The sequence below is a fragment of the Chiloscyllium plagiosum genome, unplaced genomic scaffold (genome assembly GCF_037043375.1).
Source record: "Chiloscyllium plagiosum isolate Xiang-an unplaced genomic scaffold, Cpla_swu_hap1 HiC_scaffold_13, whole genome shotgun sequence".
Lineage (NCBI taxonomy): Eukaryota > Metazoa > Chordata > Chondrichthyes > Orectolobiformes > Hemiscylliidae > Chiloscyllium > Chiloscyllium plagiosum.
In genome coordinates, this window is record NW_028270151.1 from 52,192,693 (window position 1) to 52,214,976 (window position 22,284).

The 22,284-nt window shown below is 40.5% G+C and overlaps 1 protein-coding gene across 1 annotated transcript in view; it reads right to left on the minus strand.

The window, feature by feature from the left end:
* Nucleotides 1-17,990: 17,990 nt before the first annotated feature.
* The window catches only part of plch1 (phospholipase C, eta 1), a 153,938-nt gene continuing 149,644 nt past the window's right edge, over nucleotides 17,991-22,284 (minus strand). Inside the window, exon 25 of the mRNA XM_087993594.1 lies at nucleotides 17,991-20,402. Within this exon, the coding sequence (XP_087849720.1) occupies nucleotides 18,379-20,402 (2,024 nt within the window). The 3' untranslated portion in view covers nucleotides 17,991-18,378. The remainder of the gene's footprint in view (nucleotides 20,403-22,284) is intronic.

The following is a 22,284-nucleotide window of genomic DNA, read 5'->3' on the forward strand; positions in this document are numbered from 1 at the left end:
TACAGGTATTCTTATCTCCTGCTCTACTCCATTCTATTGTGTACCAACACACCGTATTCTACAAGTCAGGGAAAAGAATGAGAGTGAACGTGTTGCACTATGTTGGAATGATATGCCCATCATAGCTGAATAACTGTAAGTATGTGGAGGCAATGAGAGGTGGGCAGCATTGGAATGCAAAACGATAAGATATATCTGAAAGTGAGGCCTGAGCCCTGAGTAACAGGGAATGTTTCTGGTTAAGTTATCAGGGTGTAGTGCATTGAGCAATGAGAAAAACTGATGAAATACAGGATGAGAGGTGTCATGTGAAAATACATATAATGAGCTTGACTATTTAAGTGAAAATCATTAAAACTGTAAAGGTTTCAGGTGAAAGATTTAAAAGGGACCTAAGGGACAACTTTTTTACGCAAAGGGTGTTACATGTATGGAATGAACTGCTGGAGGAAGTGGTGAAGGCTGGTACAATTACAACATCTGTATAAGCATATGAATAGGAAGGGTTCAGAGGGATATGGGCCAAGTGCTAGCTGATGGACTAGTTTAATTTAGAATATCTGATCGGCCTGGATAGTTGGACCGATAGGTTTTTTCCATACTGTAGAGCTCTGTGACTCTGCTGCCAGGTCCTTGGGTCCCCTTATGGTGTCTAACCATCCTGGCTACTTATTCACAGTCTCTCTTGTGAGTTGGCCTTGCATGCTTCCTGTGCCTTCTGTTCAGCTTCACCATTAAGTCTTCCATCACTGCATCTATTATTCTAGAGCATCCCAAATTGATTTCCCAATTTTCTTGTTTTGTGCAGTAATCTCTTGTCATTCAATATAGCTTTTTCTTTAAGAGCAACAGATTGTCTATAAGAACAGAAGGCTGGCTGCACCACATGTTATTTGCACTGTTCTACTTGGTCCCCTGCTGAATATACGGGTAGCTAGCAGCACCAGATATGCTTTGCTCAATATTTCAATCATGGAAATGAGGTTTCAACATCATATTTATGTGCTGTACACCTCCTGCAGCACTAGTAAGTGCGGGAATTTGAAGGGCTCTGCTTCACTTAGTTTAATGTTTAGAGAATAAGGAAAAGTTAGAAGGATTAAAATCTGCTCTGGCTGCTGTCTCTAACAATAACCCTCCTGATCACCATTGAGCCCTCAGCCCCCAACTACCCTTCTCCCCTAACCCCATGGACACTCAACATTCCTATGCAGTGACAAGGTTGCACTGTGCTTAGCACTGCTGCCCTCCAGTGCCAAGGATCCAAGTTTAATTCCAGCCTTGGGCAACTATCTATGTGGAGGTTGCATGTTTTCCCTATGGTCTGCATGGGTTTCTGCCAGGTGCTCAGATATCCCCCCACAGTCCAAAATGTGCAATTAGGTGGATTGGCCATGCTAAATTAACCCATAGTATCCATCGACGTACAGGCTAGGTGGGTTAAACATAGTAAATGTGAGATTACAGGGATAGAGTGGGAGTGTAGATCTGGGTGGGGTGCTTTTTACCGTATCAATAACCTCACTCCCTCTTCCCCATCCCCAGCCCACATCACCAATGAACCCCAGATACTTAATCAACATGTTCATACCCCCAAACCCCCACAATCCCAACATCTCACTGCCACCCAGTCCAACCCCAATGGACCTGGCTTCTTCTAATGACTCCCACCCCTCTACACCAATATCCCCCTGCCATATTGAGATTTCCTAACCCCCACCCTTGATATAAACTGGCCTCCCTTGGCCCATACCTACCCCCTCACATTGACTCCAATCCCAGATCAGACTTGTCTGAACCCCAGCCCCTCCCCACAAAGACAGAACCTACACACACAGCATTAGGTTTTAAAATGCTCTCATCCAACTCACTATCTACAGCAATATTACTTGAGTATTTTTCTTTAAATAAGTGATGCTGATTGTTTCAATTTCCCTTGTGATATAAAATTAATTATTTGGCATTCAAGCATCTGTGTTCCCTATTTTAATTTACAACACTAACTGGAAACTTAATCCCCAGAAGAGGAGAATATTGTGTGCATAACTTAGAGTTACTATGTATGCAATAGATAAATATCCGAGGTCTATCAGGGATAGACCCTGTTAGACAAGAACACCTGGGTCCTCTTCTCCTTTGAGTTAACAAGAGACTTTCACTCTGCCTGTCATGAGGTCACGTGTCATCAATGTAATGAAAAATGTATTTGCTGTTGTGTGTCTGCTATCTATTAGAGAATTGTCTATACTGTCAACCTGACACCTGATTATTAATTGATACACATCATTGTATGCTTTTAAGTCTGGCTCCACTTCACTTAATATTTAGTCGTAATTGAAATAAGCATTTTAGAGCAACTTCAAGAATATCAGTATTTAATCGAGTGGGCAGTGTTCTCCTCTGTCAGCCACACAACAAATTAAAGCTCCATGTCAGCTTTTTAGGAAGACTCACCAATTAAATGCTCCCAAAACACTTAACCAGGCAGTAGCGGGCTGTTGCAAATATCTACTTCATTTGTTTTAGTTTATTTTTAGTCTCAGGAATTCAAATTTAATTGTATAAAATGGGATAGAAGTCCATCACCCTTAAAAGATGGGTAATCCTACTTTAAAAGGTTAGCAGCTAGAAAAGTAGGATCAGAAACAGCAGGTGGACTTGCTGAGCTGGTGACATGGTCTACATTGCTTACAGCAGAGAGAGTCTGGAAAGATAGTTTTCAAATTAAAGCTAAATTTGCTAACTACTTTCAGTGATCTCTGGCAGAATGTAAAGGTTATGCTCAGAGGTGGTGAGGTTATCTTGGATGTGTATGGGTCTTAAGAAAGTTCTTCTTTGGTTTCAATGTATCTGAATGTATGTTTGCTTGGAGAAGTTCAGTTGCAGTTTGGAGCTGGGAGGGTGTTGAAGCAAAAGAAGTAGCACTAAGTAGCAAAAGAAGTAGCACTAAGTAGCAAAGGTTGCTGTTAGAAACTTAAGGCAGTTTCAGGCTTGGTGTCCCAAAGGAAGTGTTGGCTCAATGCTGTGGACAACCATTTAGGCAAAATGTAGCCCTGAGAATCATCAATAATTTAGTGCAGCAGGGAGTGGGATTAAGAAGTTCAAAAGCAATATTTGCTTGATCCAGCTTATTGGATATTAGGGAAATTCGGTCGCAGCTATTTGAATCTAGCTGTTCATAAAAGCAGAAATTACGCTTATTGACAGACACTTGACAATCTCAAGAGGCTGAGGGCAGTTGGTCTCAGGAGATGAGATTGAACTATCAAAATGATACAGATAGATTTAAAAACTATTAGGGCACTCCAAGACGAGATCTCTGAAAGTGCAGGTTAGAATTCCTTACAAAGGACACAAAGATTTATTGAAATCTGATGACTCACAATGTTACTAATGTCTGGGTGGGACCTGGCTTGACTGTATCAGCTATTTAAAATGCAGGTTGTGATGTCCTTAACCACAGTTTTTACCTTCACTCATAATTATCACATATTAATGCTGAATGTTAGACTTTGTTATATATACAATATATATCCTTTAGAATGATAGGGCAGGACTTCTGGTTCTACCTCAAGTTTTTGGAAGGTTGGGCTCCCAATTCAATGGGAGACAAAAAAAATTCTTGAAGGTGTGGTTGTGATGTAAGGTTGTAACTTATTTATATTTTAATATAATTAATTTTAAAATTTGGGTTTTGTACAAATGGCATGAGAGTGTTAGTCTGTGTGAATGATATATGTGATTGTATTAATAATTAACTTATCAATGTTTCTGGAATCATAATTTCTTTTATCCTGGTATGAAAGAGGGGGTCACTGGTGTAAATAGTGAGAATTTGTTTACATTGGGAGAATACTACAACTGGGCAAAATAAACACCGAAAAGCATGAGCTTGCTTTCAGTTAGAAGGATTAGGTCTTTTTTTTATTTTTTGTTTAAGGGGAAATCCCATTGTTTGGAAAGCTTTCGGTTTCAGTTCACAGAGGTGCTGATGGGACTGTAGTTGTGAGCAAGTAAAAAGTACATTAAGAGGGGAACCAGGGTCTTCTGCATGGTCAATCAGCCTGCTTCAGGTCTACTGAACGCATTGCTAGGGACATGGGACATGGGACATGACAAGGGAGGCTGTAACCTAATAGGAGAAAGCGAGGACGGCAGATGCTGAAGATCAGAGTCGAGAGTGTGTGGTGCTGGAGAAGCATTGCAAGTCATATAGCATCAGAGGAACAGGAGAACAAGAGCTCCTGCCCGAATCCTCGGTTCTCCTGCTCCACGGATGCTGCACAGCCTGCTCTGCTTTACCAGCACCAGATATTCTGGAAGCTGTAACCTAATGTCTGCCATAACATCTTTTTCTTCATCTCAGTCCTGAACGGTTCACCATGCATCCTGAGACTCTGGTTCCTGACATTCTGGTTGTAGACTCCCTAACAAAGGAAATTGTTCATCCTGCATCTAATCTATCCAGCACTGTAGAATTTTGTATGTTTTAATCAGGTCCCTTCTCATATTTCTAAACTTCTAATGAATACAGGCCCAGTCAAATCAATCTGTCCTCTTAGGACAGTCCTGCCTTATCTTTATAAAGTTGCCTTGATGGTAAGTATGTCCTTACGTCAGCAGGGAAACCAAGGCTGCATGCAATACTCCAGGTGTGGTTTGCAGTATCCGCAGTAAGGCATCGTGCTTCTAAACTCTAAACCTCTTGCATTGAAGACTAATATACCATTTGTTTTCCAAACTGTTTGTGTGTTTTCCCTTCTACTTTCAATGAATGATACAAGGACACCCACATCTCTTTATACATGCACATTCCCCACTATATCACTGTTAAAATAATACTCTTTCTTTCTGGTTTTCACACAAAAGTGTATAATTTCACATTTAGCAACATCTTCATGTATTTAAATTACAACATTGCCTGTTGACCACTCTGATAAAGTTAGTACTAATGTAACAAACAAAAGAAAATCTTATTCAAGAACAGGATAGTTTAAAAACAATACAATCTTGGTATAATGGTAAGGCACTCTAACAATGCATCCCATTTTAGATTGTATTAATCTCTTCACAACTGAAATTCCTTGGAGTTTTGTAATTAAGCCTGATATTCCTATTATCTAACAATTGCACTTTAAAACCCAAAAACCCTGATAAATGTTTAAGAATTATTTAATAACTCTGCAGTGAATTAGTGGTAATGTCACTGGATTAGTAACCCAGAGGCCCAGACTAATAAGTTTTGGGACTACAGGTTCAAATTCCACCACACAGCTGGTAGAATTTGAATTTCATTAATAAATTCAATATTAAAAATTAATTTCAGCAATTATGAACATTGTACCATTGGTGATATCACAATAATAGCGAGTTTTGAGAAGATTTATAGCTCATGTTGAGGTTTTGGATGTAGATTGGCTTGCTGAGCTGCAAAGTTCATTTCCAGATGTTTCATTACCCGACTAGATAACATCTTCAGTGAGCCTCAGGTGAAGCAATGCTAAGAATTCTTGCTTTCTATTTATATATTTGGGTTTCTTATAAATAGAAATAACATATAAATAGAAAGCAGGAATTTTCAGCATTGCTTCGCCTGAGGCCCACTGAAGATGTAGGGTAACGAAACATCTGGAAATGAACCTTGCAGCTCAGCGAGCAAACCTACATCCATCACAATAATGATAAAATATGAAGGATTGATTTTTAAATTCCATCATCTGATTTATTACCTGGGACTTCTATGGACAAAATTGGATTTAAAAAGGAAAGAACACTGACTTAAAATGGTCCCAATAATCAACTGACCAAACAAGTTACTTCTTAAAACCAAGATAGGTAAAACAAAATTGTCTTAACTGAAATTAATGTTTTTATTAATAGTCATCAAAACTAATCAGATATGAAGAAATCGTCATGTTTTGATTTATGCCTGAATTATACATTTCAAAAATTGGAGATTAAACAACTCCTCAATTAACAAGCTTGGAAACAAAGAGTTCAGACATTGGAATTCACAAACTTCTTGTATTACAAAGAAATGTTTTCATGGCAGAGCAAAAGAAATGGATTTATGACTGGTAAGAACTGAACAAATCTCAATCGCTCTTTCTCTTTCTCAAACCTCACATCTCAAAAGTCATCCTCAGGACTTGTACTTTGGGTGCGGGACTTCAATATCTGCAGCAGGTGGTGAGGAAAACCAACAAGAGAGAAAAAAATTGACTTCATCCTCTCTAATCTGAATGCTGCAGCTGCATCTGTCCATGACAGTATCAGTGAGGGTGACCACCTCAAATCCCTTGCATAGCCAAAGTCCCATCTTTTCATTCAAATATCAAACATTGTGTTGTGTGACATTATCATCGTACTAAATAGGACGGATTTCAAACAGAACTAGGAGCTCAACACTACACATCCATGAGGCACTGTAGGCATCAGAAGCAGCAGAACTGACCAGCATATACCCCATTCTACCAAGCCAGAGGATGTCAGGAGCAGCATCAAGCGTATCTAAAAATGGGGTACCAAACAGGGCTACTTAACTGCAAAGCAAGTTCTGCAGTCCTGCCACATCCAATCATGATTGGTTGTGGACAATTAAACAACTCACTGGAGGAGGCAACTCCACAAACATTTCTACCCTTAGTTATTGAGGAGCCCAGCAAATCAGTGCCAAGGATACGGCTGAAACATTTGTAATAATCTTCAGCCAGAAGTGCTGAGTGGATGATTTATCCTGGCCTCCTCCAGAAGTCAGTAGCATCACCAATGCCAGTCCCCTGAAAGCAAAAGTGCAGAATGGAAAGATTCAAGTGACGTAAAGTGTGTGAGTTGGAAAGCAAATGTGCATGGTTACATCATCTGAAACCTGCACTTCATGTCCAACAGCAGGGTGAGGACTAGATTAGTTTTGAGAAAGACCAAACTGACCATCATTCTGAATATTCTTAGTGACACTAAATACAACATCCTCTATTATAGCCAACTCTGATGCACAGCAGTCTCCTCCAGTGGACTTAGGTGATGTACAAGTACTTGGCTGCTCTGGTTCTGTTTTGCTTTCTCCTGTTGGAGGGTGCCCTGTACAGGAAATGATAGGGAACAATATCAATGACTATATTGCCATGTGTTTATGTGATGCTCCTGTTATGGCTGGAGATGAGTATGTGGTTAGTAGCACTGGCTAGATATGGAAGGTTACAGTGGAGCATTTGAATGTTTGGCACAAGTCCTGATTGTTAAGGATTGCGGATGATTATGTAATAGGGATCTGGTGCAGTAATAAGGGTGCAGGAGATTGTTAGATAGGAAATGCCAATGTAAAGATGTATTCAATGGTCTTGACCAATTCTATGAGGTCATTATGGCACTCTGCGAGGTCCTTGGTCCAGGTTCTGAAATTTATCTCCCTGGCATGAATTCCCATTCTTCAGGGATTGCCTTGAGGGCCTCCTGTTGAAACACTGAATCTCTCCCCCTCTCTTCATGTACTAATACCTCCAGCACTAACATCAGAGGGACAGTGATCTCTCTCTTTTTTGCTCCATTTTCTATTCTTTTGCTTCTCATTAATTCTTTCACAATCTATAGCAACTTCAGTACAGCTCCAAACTACTTGGGCAGGCTGCCTTCAAATGTTCAGACCAGGAGAAATATGTGCTAGCAACATACCCTTTCCAGGTGTCCAATCAGTCAGCAGCAAGTTTTACGCTTGGCTGTATGCTGAAATCATTTTGTGGAGAAGAGTAACATATAGTTTGTGTGCTCCTTACATCAACTGAACTAGTTTTATGATAATTGTGCATTGTGACTCCTGCAAACAGGCCGAAATACATTTCCCTCAGACTGTAAAAACAATAATAAATAATGTCCCATGTTAAAGTCTGAACCATTTTGAACCTCATTTTCTATAGAGAGCAAGAGGGCAAGTGTTTCCAAAAATATTTGGTAAATACAACAGATATTATCTTGTTATTTGTAAAGTTGAACCAGATTACTTCATTTCCCATGCGGTATAAACTCAATCATCTAATGCCTACACACCTGTGATTCATTAGATTGCATGACATCTTGAAATTATTCTCTCAAAGGATAAAGTATTGATACTTCTGAGAGAAACATCAAAAATTATCCATTTAGAATAATACATCTGGGTTCCCTTTCCTTCCTCAGGTAAATAACAGCCTGTCAATCCTATTTGCAAACCACATAAGAATGTACAAAACTTTACATAGGCTGCATTACATGTACAACGAAAACAAATAATGTTTTAAAATTGATATAGTTTGAACTTGAAACATTTTTATATTATAGAGTATGGATTGTTCTGTGATTCTGATAGAAAAAAAATAAATTAATAGTTCAGGGCAGTTCCAAATTATTCAAGCAGTAAGAATAGAAGGATATATATTTTCATAAATGTGGCCACCTTCACTGATAGTAATACACTGCTCTCACATTAAAACATTAAACCAAATCTCTAAATATTTATCACATCAATAGAACCAGAACAAGATATACATTGAGACTTTGTGTAGTTTGTATTTATTAAGAAAGATATTAGTTCCTAAAAGCATGGTGGCAGTGGTTCACAAAGGTGGCTCACTATCACCTTTTGAAAGACAGTAAATACTAGCCTTGCCAACAATACCATAATAAAAAGAAAAATAAATATTACTTGCACTCAAATTACCCCATCCATATCACGATTGTGGCATTTATCTGAATAGAAAAGAATTCAATTGCGATGGCCAGTTTCCGAAGTTTTGTAATACATTAATTTTGTGCCAATTAGGTTGCAGACCAGCTACTAACTGACAAGAATTATCACCCATTGTTGTCTTCACGGTTCCTGAAAGGAAACTCAGCAATGCAGCAGAGCTGGTCTGCAGGAACAGATGTACTAATGACAGCAAGCAGACAGTCAATGTCCTCCAGTGTACTTTCTTTGATAACATAATTTTAATACATCGAATCTGCTTCCAAAGATGATACTGAACTCTCTCTACAACTTTGGCAATAACACCCATGTCCCTGTGATGTCAGAATGTTTTGTCAGGTCTGAAAAAAGGGTCATTGGACCCAAAACATTTCTCTCCTCAAATGCTGCTAGACCTGCTGAGTATTTCCACCAATTTCTGTTTTTGTTTCTAATTACCAGCATTCTCAACATACTCTATCAGTTTGACATGATATCCTCTTCATAAATTGGAGTCTGTCCAATCAGACAATTCATTTCTAAATATTCAGTGATCATGTCCTTTATAACAGGTTCTAGTAATTTCCCTACTATTGATGTCAGGCTAACAGGTAGATTCCTGTTTTCTTTCTTACTCCTTTTCTCCACTAAAAGTGGGGTTACACTTGTAACCTTTCCATCCAATGCACCATTGCAGAATTAATAGATTTTTGAAAGATGAACTAATGTATCCACTTTGTCTGTAGACATCACTCTCAGCTCCTAGGGTGAAGGTTCCTGGGCTTGAGAGATTTGTCTATTTTAAAAGTCCCATTACTTTTTCTAATACTACTTTTTCACTCCTACAAATATCTTATAGTCCCACACTCTTGGAAGTTTAGAGTTTCGATTTAAACTCAAACCCCTATCTATTTGCTTGTTTAAGACTTTAATTATTCAGGTAACAGAGACAGTCTGGTGAAATAACTCAGGAAACTTTATTTAAGCTTAACTGTCTCTCACCAACATCTCTAATGAGCTGTAATTATCTAGATTGAGTTTGTTTTTCTTGTAGATAGTAATGAGGAGAAAGTGAGGTCTGCAGATGCTGGAGATCAGAGATGGAAATGTGTTGCTCGAAAAGCGCAGCAGGTCAGGCAGCATCGAGGGAACAGGAGAATCGACGTTTCGGGCATTAGCCCTTCTTCAGGAATGAGGAAAGTTGGTCCAGCAGGCTAAGATAAAAGATAGAGAGGAGGGACTTGGGGGAGGGGCGTCGGAAATGTGATAGGTGGAAAGAGGTCAAGGTGAGGGTGATAGGTCAGACTGGGGTGGGGGCGGAGAGGTCGGGAAGAAGATTGCAGGTTAGGAAGGCGGTGCTGAATTTGATGGATTTGACTGAGACAGGCTGGGGGGAGGGGAAATGAGGAAACTGGTGAAATCCGAGTTCATCCCTTGTGGTTGGAGGGTTCCTAGCCGGAAGATGAGGCGTTCTTCCTCCAACCGTCGTTTCGCTGTGGTCTGACGATGGAGGAGTCCAAAGACCTGCATATCCTTGGTGGAGTGGGAGGGGGAATTGAAATGTTGAGCTACAGGGTGGTTGGGTTGGTTGGTCCGGGTGTCCCAGAGGTGTTCCCTGAAACGCTCCGCAAGTAGGCGGCCAGTCTCCCCAATATAGAGGAGGCCACATCGGGTGCAAAGGATGGAGCAGATGGAGCCAAACTACTACCGCGCCTCCAATTCTTCCGCCGCCTTCGCCTCCGCGCCTACTTCTTTAACCAAGACTCCCGCCCACCCTCTGACGACCCCTTCTCCCGCCTCCAACACACCCCATCCACCTGGACACCCCGTGCTGGCCTCCTACCTGCCCTCGACCTCTGCATAGCCAACTGCCGCCGCGATATTAACCGCCACCTGAACTCCCCCACCCCTCTCACCCACTCCAACCTCTCACCCTCTCCGCATACCTTGACACCGTCCTGTCCCCCTTAGTCCAAGAACTCCCCACCTACGTTCGGGACACCACCCATGCCCTCCACCTGCTCCATGATTTTCGCTTCCCCGGTCCCCAACGCCTTATTTTCACCATGGACATCCAGTCCCTGTACACCTCCATCCCCCATCACGAAGGACTCAAAGCCCTCCGCTTCTTTCTTTCCCGCCGTACCGACCAGTACCCTTCCACAGACACCCTCCTTCGACTGACTGAACTGGTCCTCACCCTGAACAACTTCTCTTTCCAATCCTCCCACTTCCTCCAAACGAAAGGAGTAGCCATGGGCACCCGCATGGGCCCCAGCTATGCCTGCCTCTTCGTAGGATATGTGGAACAATCCATCTTCCGCAACTACACTGGCCCCACTCCCCACCTTTTCCTCCGCTACATCGATGACTGTATCGGTGCCGCCTCGTGCTCCCACGAGGAGGTTGAACAGTTCATCCACTTCACCAACACCTTCCACCCCGACCTCAAATTCACCTGGACAGTCTCAGATTCCTCCCTCCCCTTCCTCGACCTTTCTATTTCTATCTCAGGCGACCGAATCAACACGGACATCTACTACAAACCAACCGACTCCCACAGCTACCTGGACTACACCTCCTCCCATCCTGCCCCCTGTAAAAACGCCATCCCATTCTCCCAATTCCTTCGACTCCGCCGCATCTGCTCCCAGGAGGACCAGTTCCAAAAACGCACATCCCAGATGGCCTCTTTCTTCAAGGACCGCAATTTCCCCCCCGACGTGGTCGACGATGCCCTCCACCGCATCTCTTCCACTTCCCGATCCTCCGCCCTTGAACCCCGCCCCTCCAACCGCCACCAGGACAGAACCCCACTGGTCCTCACCTACCACCCCACTAACCTCCATGTACAGCGCATCATCCGCCGCCATTTCCGCCACCTCCAAACGGACCCCACCACCAAGGATATATTTCCCTCCCCTCCCCTATCAGCATTCCGTAAAGACCACTCCCTCCGTGACTCCCTCGTCAGATCCACACCCCCCACCAACCCAACCTCCACTCCCGGCACCTTCCCCTGCAACCGCAGGAGGTGCAAGACTTGCGCCCACACCTCCCCCCTCACCTCCCTCCAAGGCCCCAAAGGAAACTTCCATATCCGCCACAGATTCACCTGTACCTCCACACATATCATCTATTGCATCCTTTGCACCCGATGTGGCCTCCTCTATATTGGAGAGACTGGCCGCCTACTTGCGGAGCGTTTCAGGGAACACCTCTGGGACACCCGGACCAACCAACCCAACCACCCTGTAGCTCAACATTTCAATTCCCCCTCCCACTCCACCAAGGATATGCAGGTCTTTGGACTCCTCCATCGTCAGACCACAGCGAAACGACGGTTGGAGGAAGAACGCCTCATCTTCCGGCTAGGAACCCTCCAACCACAAGGGATGAACTCGGATTTCACCAGTTTCCTCATTTCCCCTCCCCCCAGCCTGTCTCAGTCAAATCCATCAAATTCAGCACCGCCTTCCTAACCTGCAATCTTCTTCCCGACCTCTCCGCCCCCACCCCAGTCTGACCTATCACCCTCACCTTGACCTCTTTCCACCTATCACATTTCCGACGCCCCTCCCCCAAGTCCCTCCTCCCTATCTTTTATCTTAGCCTGCTGGACCAACTTTCCTCATTCCTGAAGAAGGGCTAATGCCCGAAACGTCGATTCTCCTGTTCCCTAGATGCTGCCTGACCTGCTGCGCTTTTCCAGCAACACATTTCCATTGTAGATAGTAATACCTAGGCAACTTTTCATATTGTTAAGTAGTGTTGTCACTATAATGGAACAGACTGTTTGAGGGTGCAGCTATTTTGGAAGCATAAGTCTTCAGTATCATTATGCTGTCAGGGCCCATAGCCTTTGTTTTATATGAACAATTTGTTAGGCCGCTTTTGGAATACTGCGAGCAATTCTGGTCTGCCTGCTATAGGAAAGATGTTGTGAAAGTTGAAAGAGCTAGGAAAAGATTTACAAGGATATTGCCAGGGTTTGAGCTATAGGGAGAGGCTGAATAGGCTGGGGCTATTTCCCTGGAGTGTCAGAAGCTAAGGGGGGGACTTATAGAGATTTGTAAAATCATGAGGGGCATGAATATGGTAAATAAACAAGGTCTTTTCCCCAGGGCAGGGGAGTCCAAAACTAGAGGGCAAGTTGAGAGGGCAAAGATTGAAAAGGGACCTAAAGGGCAACATTTTTATGCAGAGGATGGTGCATTTATGGAATGAGCTGCCCGAGCAAGTATTGGATGCTGGTACAATTACAACATTTAAAAGGCACCTGGATGACTTTATGAATAGGAAGGGTTCAGAGGAATATGGGCCAAATGCTGGCAAATGGGACTAGATTTATTTAGGATATCTGATTGGCATGGATGAGTTGGACTAAAGGTTCTGTTTCAGTGCAATACATCTCTATCACTAAATGTTGTAACTGTATCTGCACCTTCCACTTCCTCTTGCAATTCACATCACATATGGACAATCTGTGTGAAAAGGTTGTCCCTCAGGTCCCTTTTAAATCTTTCACCTCTCACCTTCAAAATATGCTCCCTAGTTTTGAACTCACCCACCCTAAGGAAAATGCCTTTGCTATTTACCTTATCCATGCCCCTCATGACTTAATAAACCTCATAAGGTAATTCGTCAACCTCCTTTGCTCCAGTGAAAAAGGTCCAGCCTATCCAGCCTCTGCTTATAACTTAATCCTGTTATCCCTGCAATAACCTGGTGAATCTTTTCTGAACCCTCTCCAAGTTAACAATATCCTTCCTATAGCAGGGTGACACAATACTCCAAAAATTGCCTCACCAACGTCCTGTACAACCTCAACATGACAAAGAACATAGAACATTGCAGAGCAGTACAGGCCCTTCAGCCCTCAATGTTGTGGCAATCTGTGAAACCAATCTGAAGCCCATTGGAGAGCATTTTGGAAACAGTGGTCACAACTCCTTAAGTTTTAAGATAGCTATGAATAAGAATAAGCCAGGGTCTTGCAGGAAGGTACTAAATTGGGGAAGGGCAAATTGGTAGGGACTAGGGAGTATTAGGTCGGGACTAGGGAGTATTAATTGGGAGGAGCTGCTATCAGCCAAGTGCACATTTGACAAATAGGATTGTTTGACGACCGACTGTTTGTAATATATATGTTAACGACTTGAATGAAAATGTAGGTGGATGGGATAGTAAGTTTGCAGACACAAAGATCAGTGGAGTTGTGAATAGTGTTGAAGGTTGTCAAAGGATACAGCAGAATATAAATCGGTTGCAGATATGGGCAGAGAAATGGTAGATGGAAATTAATCTGGGTAAGTATATGGTGCTGCACTCTGGGAGATCAAGTGTTCGGGAAAACTACACAGTTAATGGCAGGACCATAGACAGCATTGATGTACAGAGGGATCTTGGGATTCAAGTCCATAGCTTCTTGAAAATGACCACACAAGTAGTTAGGGTGGGAAAGAAGGCATATGGCATGCTTGCCTTTATTGGTCGTGGAACTGAGTATAAGAGTCACAATGTCATGTTGCAGCTTTATAAGCCTTTGGTTAGACCACACTTGGGAGTGTTGAATTCAAATTGTTGTTGCCATTTTACAGGACGGATGAGGAGGTTTGGGAGAGGTTGCAGAAGAGGTTTACCAGGATGCTGCCTGGTTTAGTGGGTATGAACTATAAGGAGAGGCTAGAAAAATTCAGGTTGTTTTTTCTGGAGCAGTGGAAGCCGAGTGGAGACTTAATAGAAGTCTATAAAATTATGAGATGTGCAGAGAGGGTTAATGGTCAGAATCTTTTTCCCAGAGTTGAAATGTCTAATATTAGGGGCCAGGCATTTAAGGTGGGGGGAGTTCAAAGGATATGTTAGAGGCACGTTTTTTACAGAGTGGTAGGAGTTTGGAACATGCTGCCAGATGTGATAGAGGCTGTTACGGGATTTTAGGTGTGCATATGAATATGCAAAGAAGAAAGGATATGAACCAAGGGCAGGCAGAAGGGATTAGTTTAATTTGGCATGATGTTTGGCAGGACATTGTGGGCCAAAGGGCCTGTTCCTGTGCTGTTATGTTTGATGACAGTTCAGTCGTAGGAGCAATGTTCATGGTTATCTGAAATTGTCAACCCTTTAATTTTGCTTTCTGACCTTTAGGAAAATGCCATTTCTATTTGGCATTTTCCCAAGAGGTCATATTTGAAGTGCAAGAGGAATTATCAGCTTAGATTACATTTTACCCTACATGCCAGAGCTATAAGATTTTCCACTTTTTTGATCAATGTGTAAAGTGTTATTACTTTTAAAATAACAATTAAAAATACATGATCTTCTTGCTTTTATATATCATGAAAGTAATGTTCATGATTTTGTGGTTTCAGTTTGTTCTCAGATTTGCCGGAAACGTCATCCAATCAGATGAGAGACTACACATAACATTCCTTCTGCTGCTTCTTAGACAATCAAGCTTCTGGGTCAGAAAGCTATAGTTGGGTTCTTTGTTCCTTCACTAGTAAGAACCTGTCAATCTATTTATCACCAGTTTGCTTGATTGAGAGGCCTGTATCAATAAACAGAATTTGCTTCAGATGAGCAATTTACATGATTTTAAGAAGTACACATGATAACTCAAATTTTTCCAAACAATAATTTAATCAGCAGGTCACCTTCAACATTAACTCCTTTGATCAATAATTGGCCAAGGCTGAAACCCACTTCTCCCACACCTTTCTTTGAGCCATACCCTCACCTCATTTTCCGTTTACCAATTTGCTCATGGCCTAAGGATTCTTACTGTTGAGGCTCTGCTTTTAAATTTAGTGCCAGTTCCTTACACTACCTATGCAGAACCTATTTAACTTGTCCTATGCTGTTGGTAGTTACATGGACCATGACAAATCAATCCTACCCCTTTTATTACACGTGTCTATCCAGCCTTGAACAGATATTCCAAACCCCGGCATAACACAGGCAACAGTTTTCTAGACTCTTGCACTTTGCTGCAGCGAACAATATCAATCCTCACTTTACCAACCCCTACTCCTCTACATTCTTTTTGTTTCCACCATTTCTATGTCTTTCTGCATCATAGTGTCAGTGTCGGTTATATTATCCATCTTAAAGGGGGATTGCATCTTAGAGATGATGCACTAAGTCCCCCAATCAGCTATACTTTTGTTAACATTATTTATTTTCCAAGTATCAAGTAGAATTGTAAGATACCTATTAAATGCATGGTAGGATGCGACTATCTTTACTGACCATACCCATCTAGTTCATTTGTATCTTCCAATCACTGATTAACATATCTGATATTCAAATGACAAACACAAACAATATTTCAAAGACATTCTGAAACTCCCTTTGTACTGGAGCAACGTTGATACTAATGAATGAGAATGATTGCTATGAATTATTCAAACTGGTGATGACTTGTCTGTCAAGCTTCATTGTGCATTGAATCCAAAGCCTTTGTTTTTATTTATCCCTGGTTGGGCTAGCTTTTATTGCCTATCCTTAAGAAGGTGATGGTAAGCTGCCTTCTTCATCTGCTTCAGTCCATGTGTTGCAGGCACACCTACAATGCTGTTAGGGAGGGAATTACAGGATTTTCACCCAGTAATATATTTCCAACTCAGAATGGTGAGTGGCTTGGAAGGGAACTTGCAGGTGGTGGTATTCCCTGGAATTTGCTGCCCTCGTCCTTTCCGATGGCAACGTTTGTGGGTTGGAAGATGCTGTAAGGAACCGTGATTAATTTCTTTGATGCCTCTTGTAGATAGTGCACATTTCTGTGACTGAGTATTGGTGGTGGGGTGGGGGAGTGAATGTTTGTGCATGTAATACCAGTCAAGTGGATTGCTGATGAAGGGTTTTTGCCAGAAACGTTGATTTTCCTGCTCCTCGGATGCTGCCTGACCTGTTGTGTTTTTCCAGCACCACACTCTCAACTCTAATCTCCAGCATTTGCAGCCCTCACTTTTGTCTTGTCCTAGATGATGTCAAGTTTCTTAGGTATTGTTGGAGCTGCACTCATCCAGACCAGTGGGGAGTATTTCATCACACCCCTGACTTGTGTCTTGTAGACAGTAGACAGGCTTTTTGTTCTTTTCATTACTCCATTACTCACAAGTTGTAAATGACTGATTTATCCTTATTCTTTTGTTGCCTGTCCAATAATCAATCCTCTGCCTATTGTAATATATTAGCACAAACCTCACAACCTCTTGATTTTTACATGCTAACCTATCAAATGATCTTTGGAAATATAGAAACATAGAAAATAGGAGGAGGAGACCCTTTGAGCCTGCTCCACCATTCATCACAATCATGGCTGGTCATCCAATTCAATAGCCTAATCCTGCTTTCTCCCCATAACTTTTGATTTCATTCGCCCCAAGTGCTATATCCAGCCGCCTCTTGAATACATTCAGTGTTTTGGTATCAACTACTTCTTGTGGTAATGAATTCCACAGGCTCACCACTCTTTTGGTGAAGAAATATCTCCTCACCTCTGTCCTAAATAGTCTACCCTGAATCCTCAGACTGTGACCCCTGGCTCCGGACACACCCACCACTGGGAACAGCCTCCCTTCATCTATCCTGTCTAGTCCTGTTAGAATTTCATAAGTCTCTGTGAGACCCCCGCTCATTCATCTGATCTCAAGCAAAAACAGTCCTAATCTAGTCAATCCCTTCTCACATGTCAATCCCGCCATCCTGTGAATCAGTTTGGTAAACCTTCACTGCACTTCCTCAAGAGCAAGAGCATCCTTACTGAGAAAAGGAGACCAAAACTGCACACAATATTCTAGGTGTGGCCTCACCAAGGACCTGCATTACTTATACACACTACACATAGCATTTTTAGGAAAATGTAATTTTGGAAATTTTCTAATTTTGATTGTCAAAATTGTTATATTATATTGAGGACAAAAAATGCATTTGTATAAACATGGAAAATATTGATAAAGAATACAGATGTAGGAAAATATAGAAAATCAAAGGTATGCTTCCAAAAACCTCTACAACTAAATTACACCCAAAATTCTGGAGCTAATTGTAATTGCAGTAAATGATCCTGTATGGTTGGAAATATGAAGAAAGTTTAGTCAATGTAATATCATGTATAGCTCATGATCTCAATTTCCTATTATTTTACACTGGCTTTTGTTTTACATCCCAGTTACGTGTCTTGGGGCACAAATACACAGGGCATTTCTTCCTATAATTCTATTTCTTGGTATCACTGGACCAAACATGTGCTTCAAAATATGGATGAAGTTAAAGCATCAAATGAAATAGATGTTTTTATTTCATAAAACAAAGTAACTTTCACAAATCTGAACAAACTTACAAAAGCAAAGCCTAGAAATGTGAGAAAAACCATGGGTACAAAAATGGATGCTTTTCCCTTGAATATCTTAGCACATCGCAACTAAACTTTGATGTAATTTGTATGTATATCCATAACAATTGAAATATTTCATTTACAGATTCTAACAAAGAATTTTATGCATTCACTATTCTTTGTGAATAAAAAGTCCAAATCAAAGATATACTTTTAAGAAGATGACAACTCTTATATTTATAAACAGATAAAGAAATGTACAACAAAACATATTCCAAAATAATATTTCAATGGGAGAGTTATTTTTAAAAATTGCAAATGCTTATTTTTAAAAGCTAAATCACAGTCGGAGTAAGAAGTAAATTTCTGGCTCACTGATGGAGCTAGGCTCAGTTTGCAAGATTGAGTTGTCAGTGTAAAAGTTGTCAAGGTATCTATGATGTAGTGTGCTACAAGATCCTTCAGGAATACCCCGCCTTTCCAATCCTTCCTCTTTAAATTGGTTCATGTATCCTGCAATGTAAGAGCCTGTGGAATGCCTGTTAACTATATGGTGTTGTACTGGGGGTTTATTTCTTAAAACTACACCACGAGAAAATCTATGCTTGTTGGCTTCCTGAATTTGCTTTGCTCTGTTCGCAACATAACGGACTCTGCTCTGGCTTCTGGATGAGAGTTTCCTTAATAGTCCCCTTTGGTAACCTGATTCTGGCCTTACACTGGAAACTACAGTTTCTTGATTTTCCTCCTGTTCCAAAGTTACAAGTTTGCGTAACTGCTCTGTTAACGCATCCGCAGGCTGTGACACATTATTATGGGAAGACATTATTTGATGATCTTTTGATGGTGGAACAAAAATACTTTTGCTGATGAATTTGTATTTGCTTTCAAAGGTGCAGCTTATATCCTCAGAAGTCAAATCTCCAAGACTTTTGGATTTACATGCACTTGGTTGATATACTGCACTGAAAGGATGGATGTTTGTTGACGTTCTACATGGAGTAGAATTATTTATGTTTGAAGCATTCAATGCCTTTTCATCTGTAGTCGAAGCTGGTAAGTGCTCCAAAATCAAACAACTGCTTACATTTTCCTCATTCAGGAAACCCGATTGACAGAAATTACAATTTGATGGACGATCTTCTGGGCCCATGTCTTCACTACAGGTTTTTGTATCTGTCACTGTCGACTCAAATTCTTCCATTTCTATTAAACTACTCCCAACAGAATCTATTTGTAGAGACATATTAAGAATTTTATCATCAGCTGCTATATATGTGCTAGTTGTATGATCACATGTACCATAAGCTCCCACTGGGCTCTGGGTTGCATCATAGATGCTGGAGACACTTGAATTTACAAAGATATTTGAATGGATACCCAGAGTATCTATAGGCTTATCTAGTGTTACGTCCAAAGTTCTGTCAAATGTATTTTTACTTGTAGTGTTATGCAAGGAAACTGGTGAGAGGATATCCTCATGAATTATGGTGTAAGTAGAATGGTCTGATGTTTCAGGGCTGGAGAAAATTGTAGTATCTGCAGTTATATCCAAACATGGTTTCTTGGTTCTAACGTTCCTACATAGTGGATCTACAGCTGCATTCACCTCTAAGCCATGAGTATTTGACAGTCCTGACATCATGCTTAAAGCGTGATTGTTAGCTCCCTGAAAATTTGAAACCATGGTCAGGTTTGTTCTGTCAACTGTTGTTTCAAACTGTGAAATGAGTGCTGAAATAGAACTACCGACTCCACTTTCATTGGATAAGGACATTGCATCAATCAAATGAGAGACTGTGCTACCAGGAGTCAGATTTAATGATTGTGAAGCATCAAAATCATTAATAGGAACTGGTGAACCAATAGAAGACATTGTGATATAAAGCTCCTCATTGTTAAAATCCAATTTTTCAACATTTTCTTCACCTTCTAAGAACTTTGTATTACATTGTGCAGCAGAATCACTTTGCAGATTTGATTCCTGTTGTTGCTCAGTGATGTTTTGTTCTTGTATCAGATTCTCTTTGGTCAGCTGACACACAATCTGATTATTTTCAAATTGGAACCATTCATTTTTGTGTAATTGTCCTTTATAACATGCCCCATTGATTTCAACAGACTTTGTACTGCATTGCTCTTTGAAGGGAAGCATTTCAAAGGAACTATGCTCAGATGTTTGAACGTTAGATGAAAGATATTCAGTGTTTCCAGTCAATACTTTAGAAATATTCCCGATTAAGTCTTGTGACTGAGATCCATAAAATTCATTGGCACTAGTGAATGGAATACAGTGTGATGAAATAAATGATGATTCCACATGATTATCTTCATAATATTTTGTACTTGAACTTGTTTTTGTTTCTGCAAAACAAATAATCAGACAGTGAGTTTTATAAGGAAGTTCATATTTCCCTTTGACCTCATATTAATATAAGTTTTATATGATTAAAGACCTACTCCAGTTAGTGGCAATAAGTTAAGCTAGAATATGACCTCTAAAGAGCAGGTGGAATAACTATTGGTCAATAGTGGAATTCTCATCTCTGAAACAGAAGGGGTCAACTTTAAAACTCAGTTTAGTCATTGCTGGTGAATGGAGGCTGCACAACAGCACTGGTTTTGAAATCTGGTCCGGCTTCCAGATAGGGACCAGGGGTACTTACATCTAATGATTGCAGATAATGGCTGCAACACTCCTCCTCCTTCCCACATCAGGACCTTTACCCTCAGTTCATGATAAATGTTTACATCTATATCCTCCAGTACAAAATGAACCGCTCTAAATAATTTCAATAGAGATGGTGTGGTGGCATCTGAAAAAAAACCCTCCCTCTGAACAATAAGTTTGTGTTCCTTGTACAGGGCTTGATGACTATGGAAGATGTATTCATAACAAATACAAAAAGTTGGTTCTCAATCTGTAAATCCTTCCTATACTCTGCCAGAAGAAGAGTCAGAAAATCTCCTGGTCAGCCATGCTTGATTCTGAATAGCAAACCTCAAGTGATAGCCCCTGATGACAGACTAGTGACCTGTTGCAGGAAAAACTAGTCATGGAAACAGACAGTACATTGAGTGATTTTGCTAATCCCAAGGCTTGGCAAAGATTGCCTAATTTGTGTAGGTAATATGATTTTGACCTTGGACTAAAAATATTCATCTCAAGATTTAGAACTTAGTCTTAGAATATTGATTTCAGATTTGTAAAATGTAAATTGCAACTCTTCATTGCAATTCAGATATTTTTGTTGACTGGTCCTTTTATTGAATATCTGTGTATTTAAAAATTACATCAAAAAACAATTTTTTGTGATCCAGATTTCAAACGAATATTTTTAAAGACTTGGAGAGAAGGAAAAGAAAAGTTATGGTGAGATCCTTCACTGAACTTTTGGAAATGTTTCAGTTTAAATTTAATTACATTTCAAATCTGAAAAAGCAGTGAAGACATTTGTAAAATGCAATCTTTATTCTCTTCAGTGAAGCACCATTCTCAAAGTTCAGATTTACCTGCAGAGGTTTCCTAGTCAGTTTTGAACTATAAAGAAAAAGGAACAGTAAAGACAGAATAAAAATAGAAACAACTTTGTTAAAACAATTTACAAATCAGATCTACATTACAGAATTTCAAATGAAAGTAACTGACAGCAAGAGTTAAAGAGAAAAGCACAATTAAACAATGAATTTAAGATACAGGAAATATTTCATAAATAACATATACTTTTAGTCAGAAGTCATATGAATATTTTTCATGAATTTACTTATTTTTAATTTAAATTTGTCTTCCTAAAAGAGAGAAAAATTACCACCGATTTTTTTAAATAATGGTGAACTTTATAGGCTATATCATGAAGTGTTTTAATAGGATTCTGTAGCAGTAATTCTCTATATGGAGATTCTTTACAAGTTCTTTTGCAGAACATTCAGGTGAATCGATTTCCTGCAGGAAGGGAAAGCAGAAAAAACACAAACATACAGCAGAGATAATAGAGTTCAGACAATACATCACCAGATAATATTTAGCCAAATAATACATTGAGTTGTGGCAAGATGATGATACAACAAATGAATTTGAAAACAAGTTATTTATTACTTGACTTGACATATAGACAAGTTTATTTATAGGCGGCTACAAGTTGTACTGTGGTTACACGAGTAGATTAGGCAATAACTCACATCCTGGCTCCTCAAAGCTTATCAACCACCTACAGGTACAAATCAGATGTGTGATGGAATAATTTTC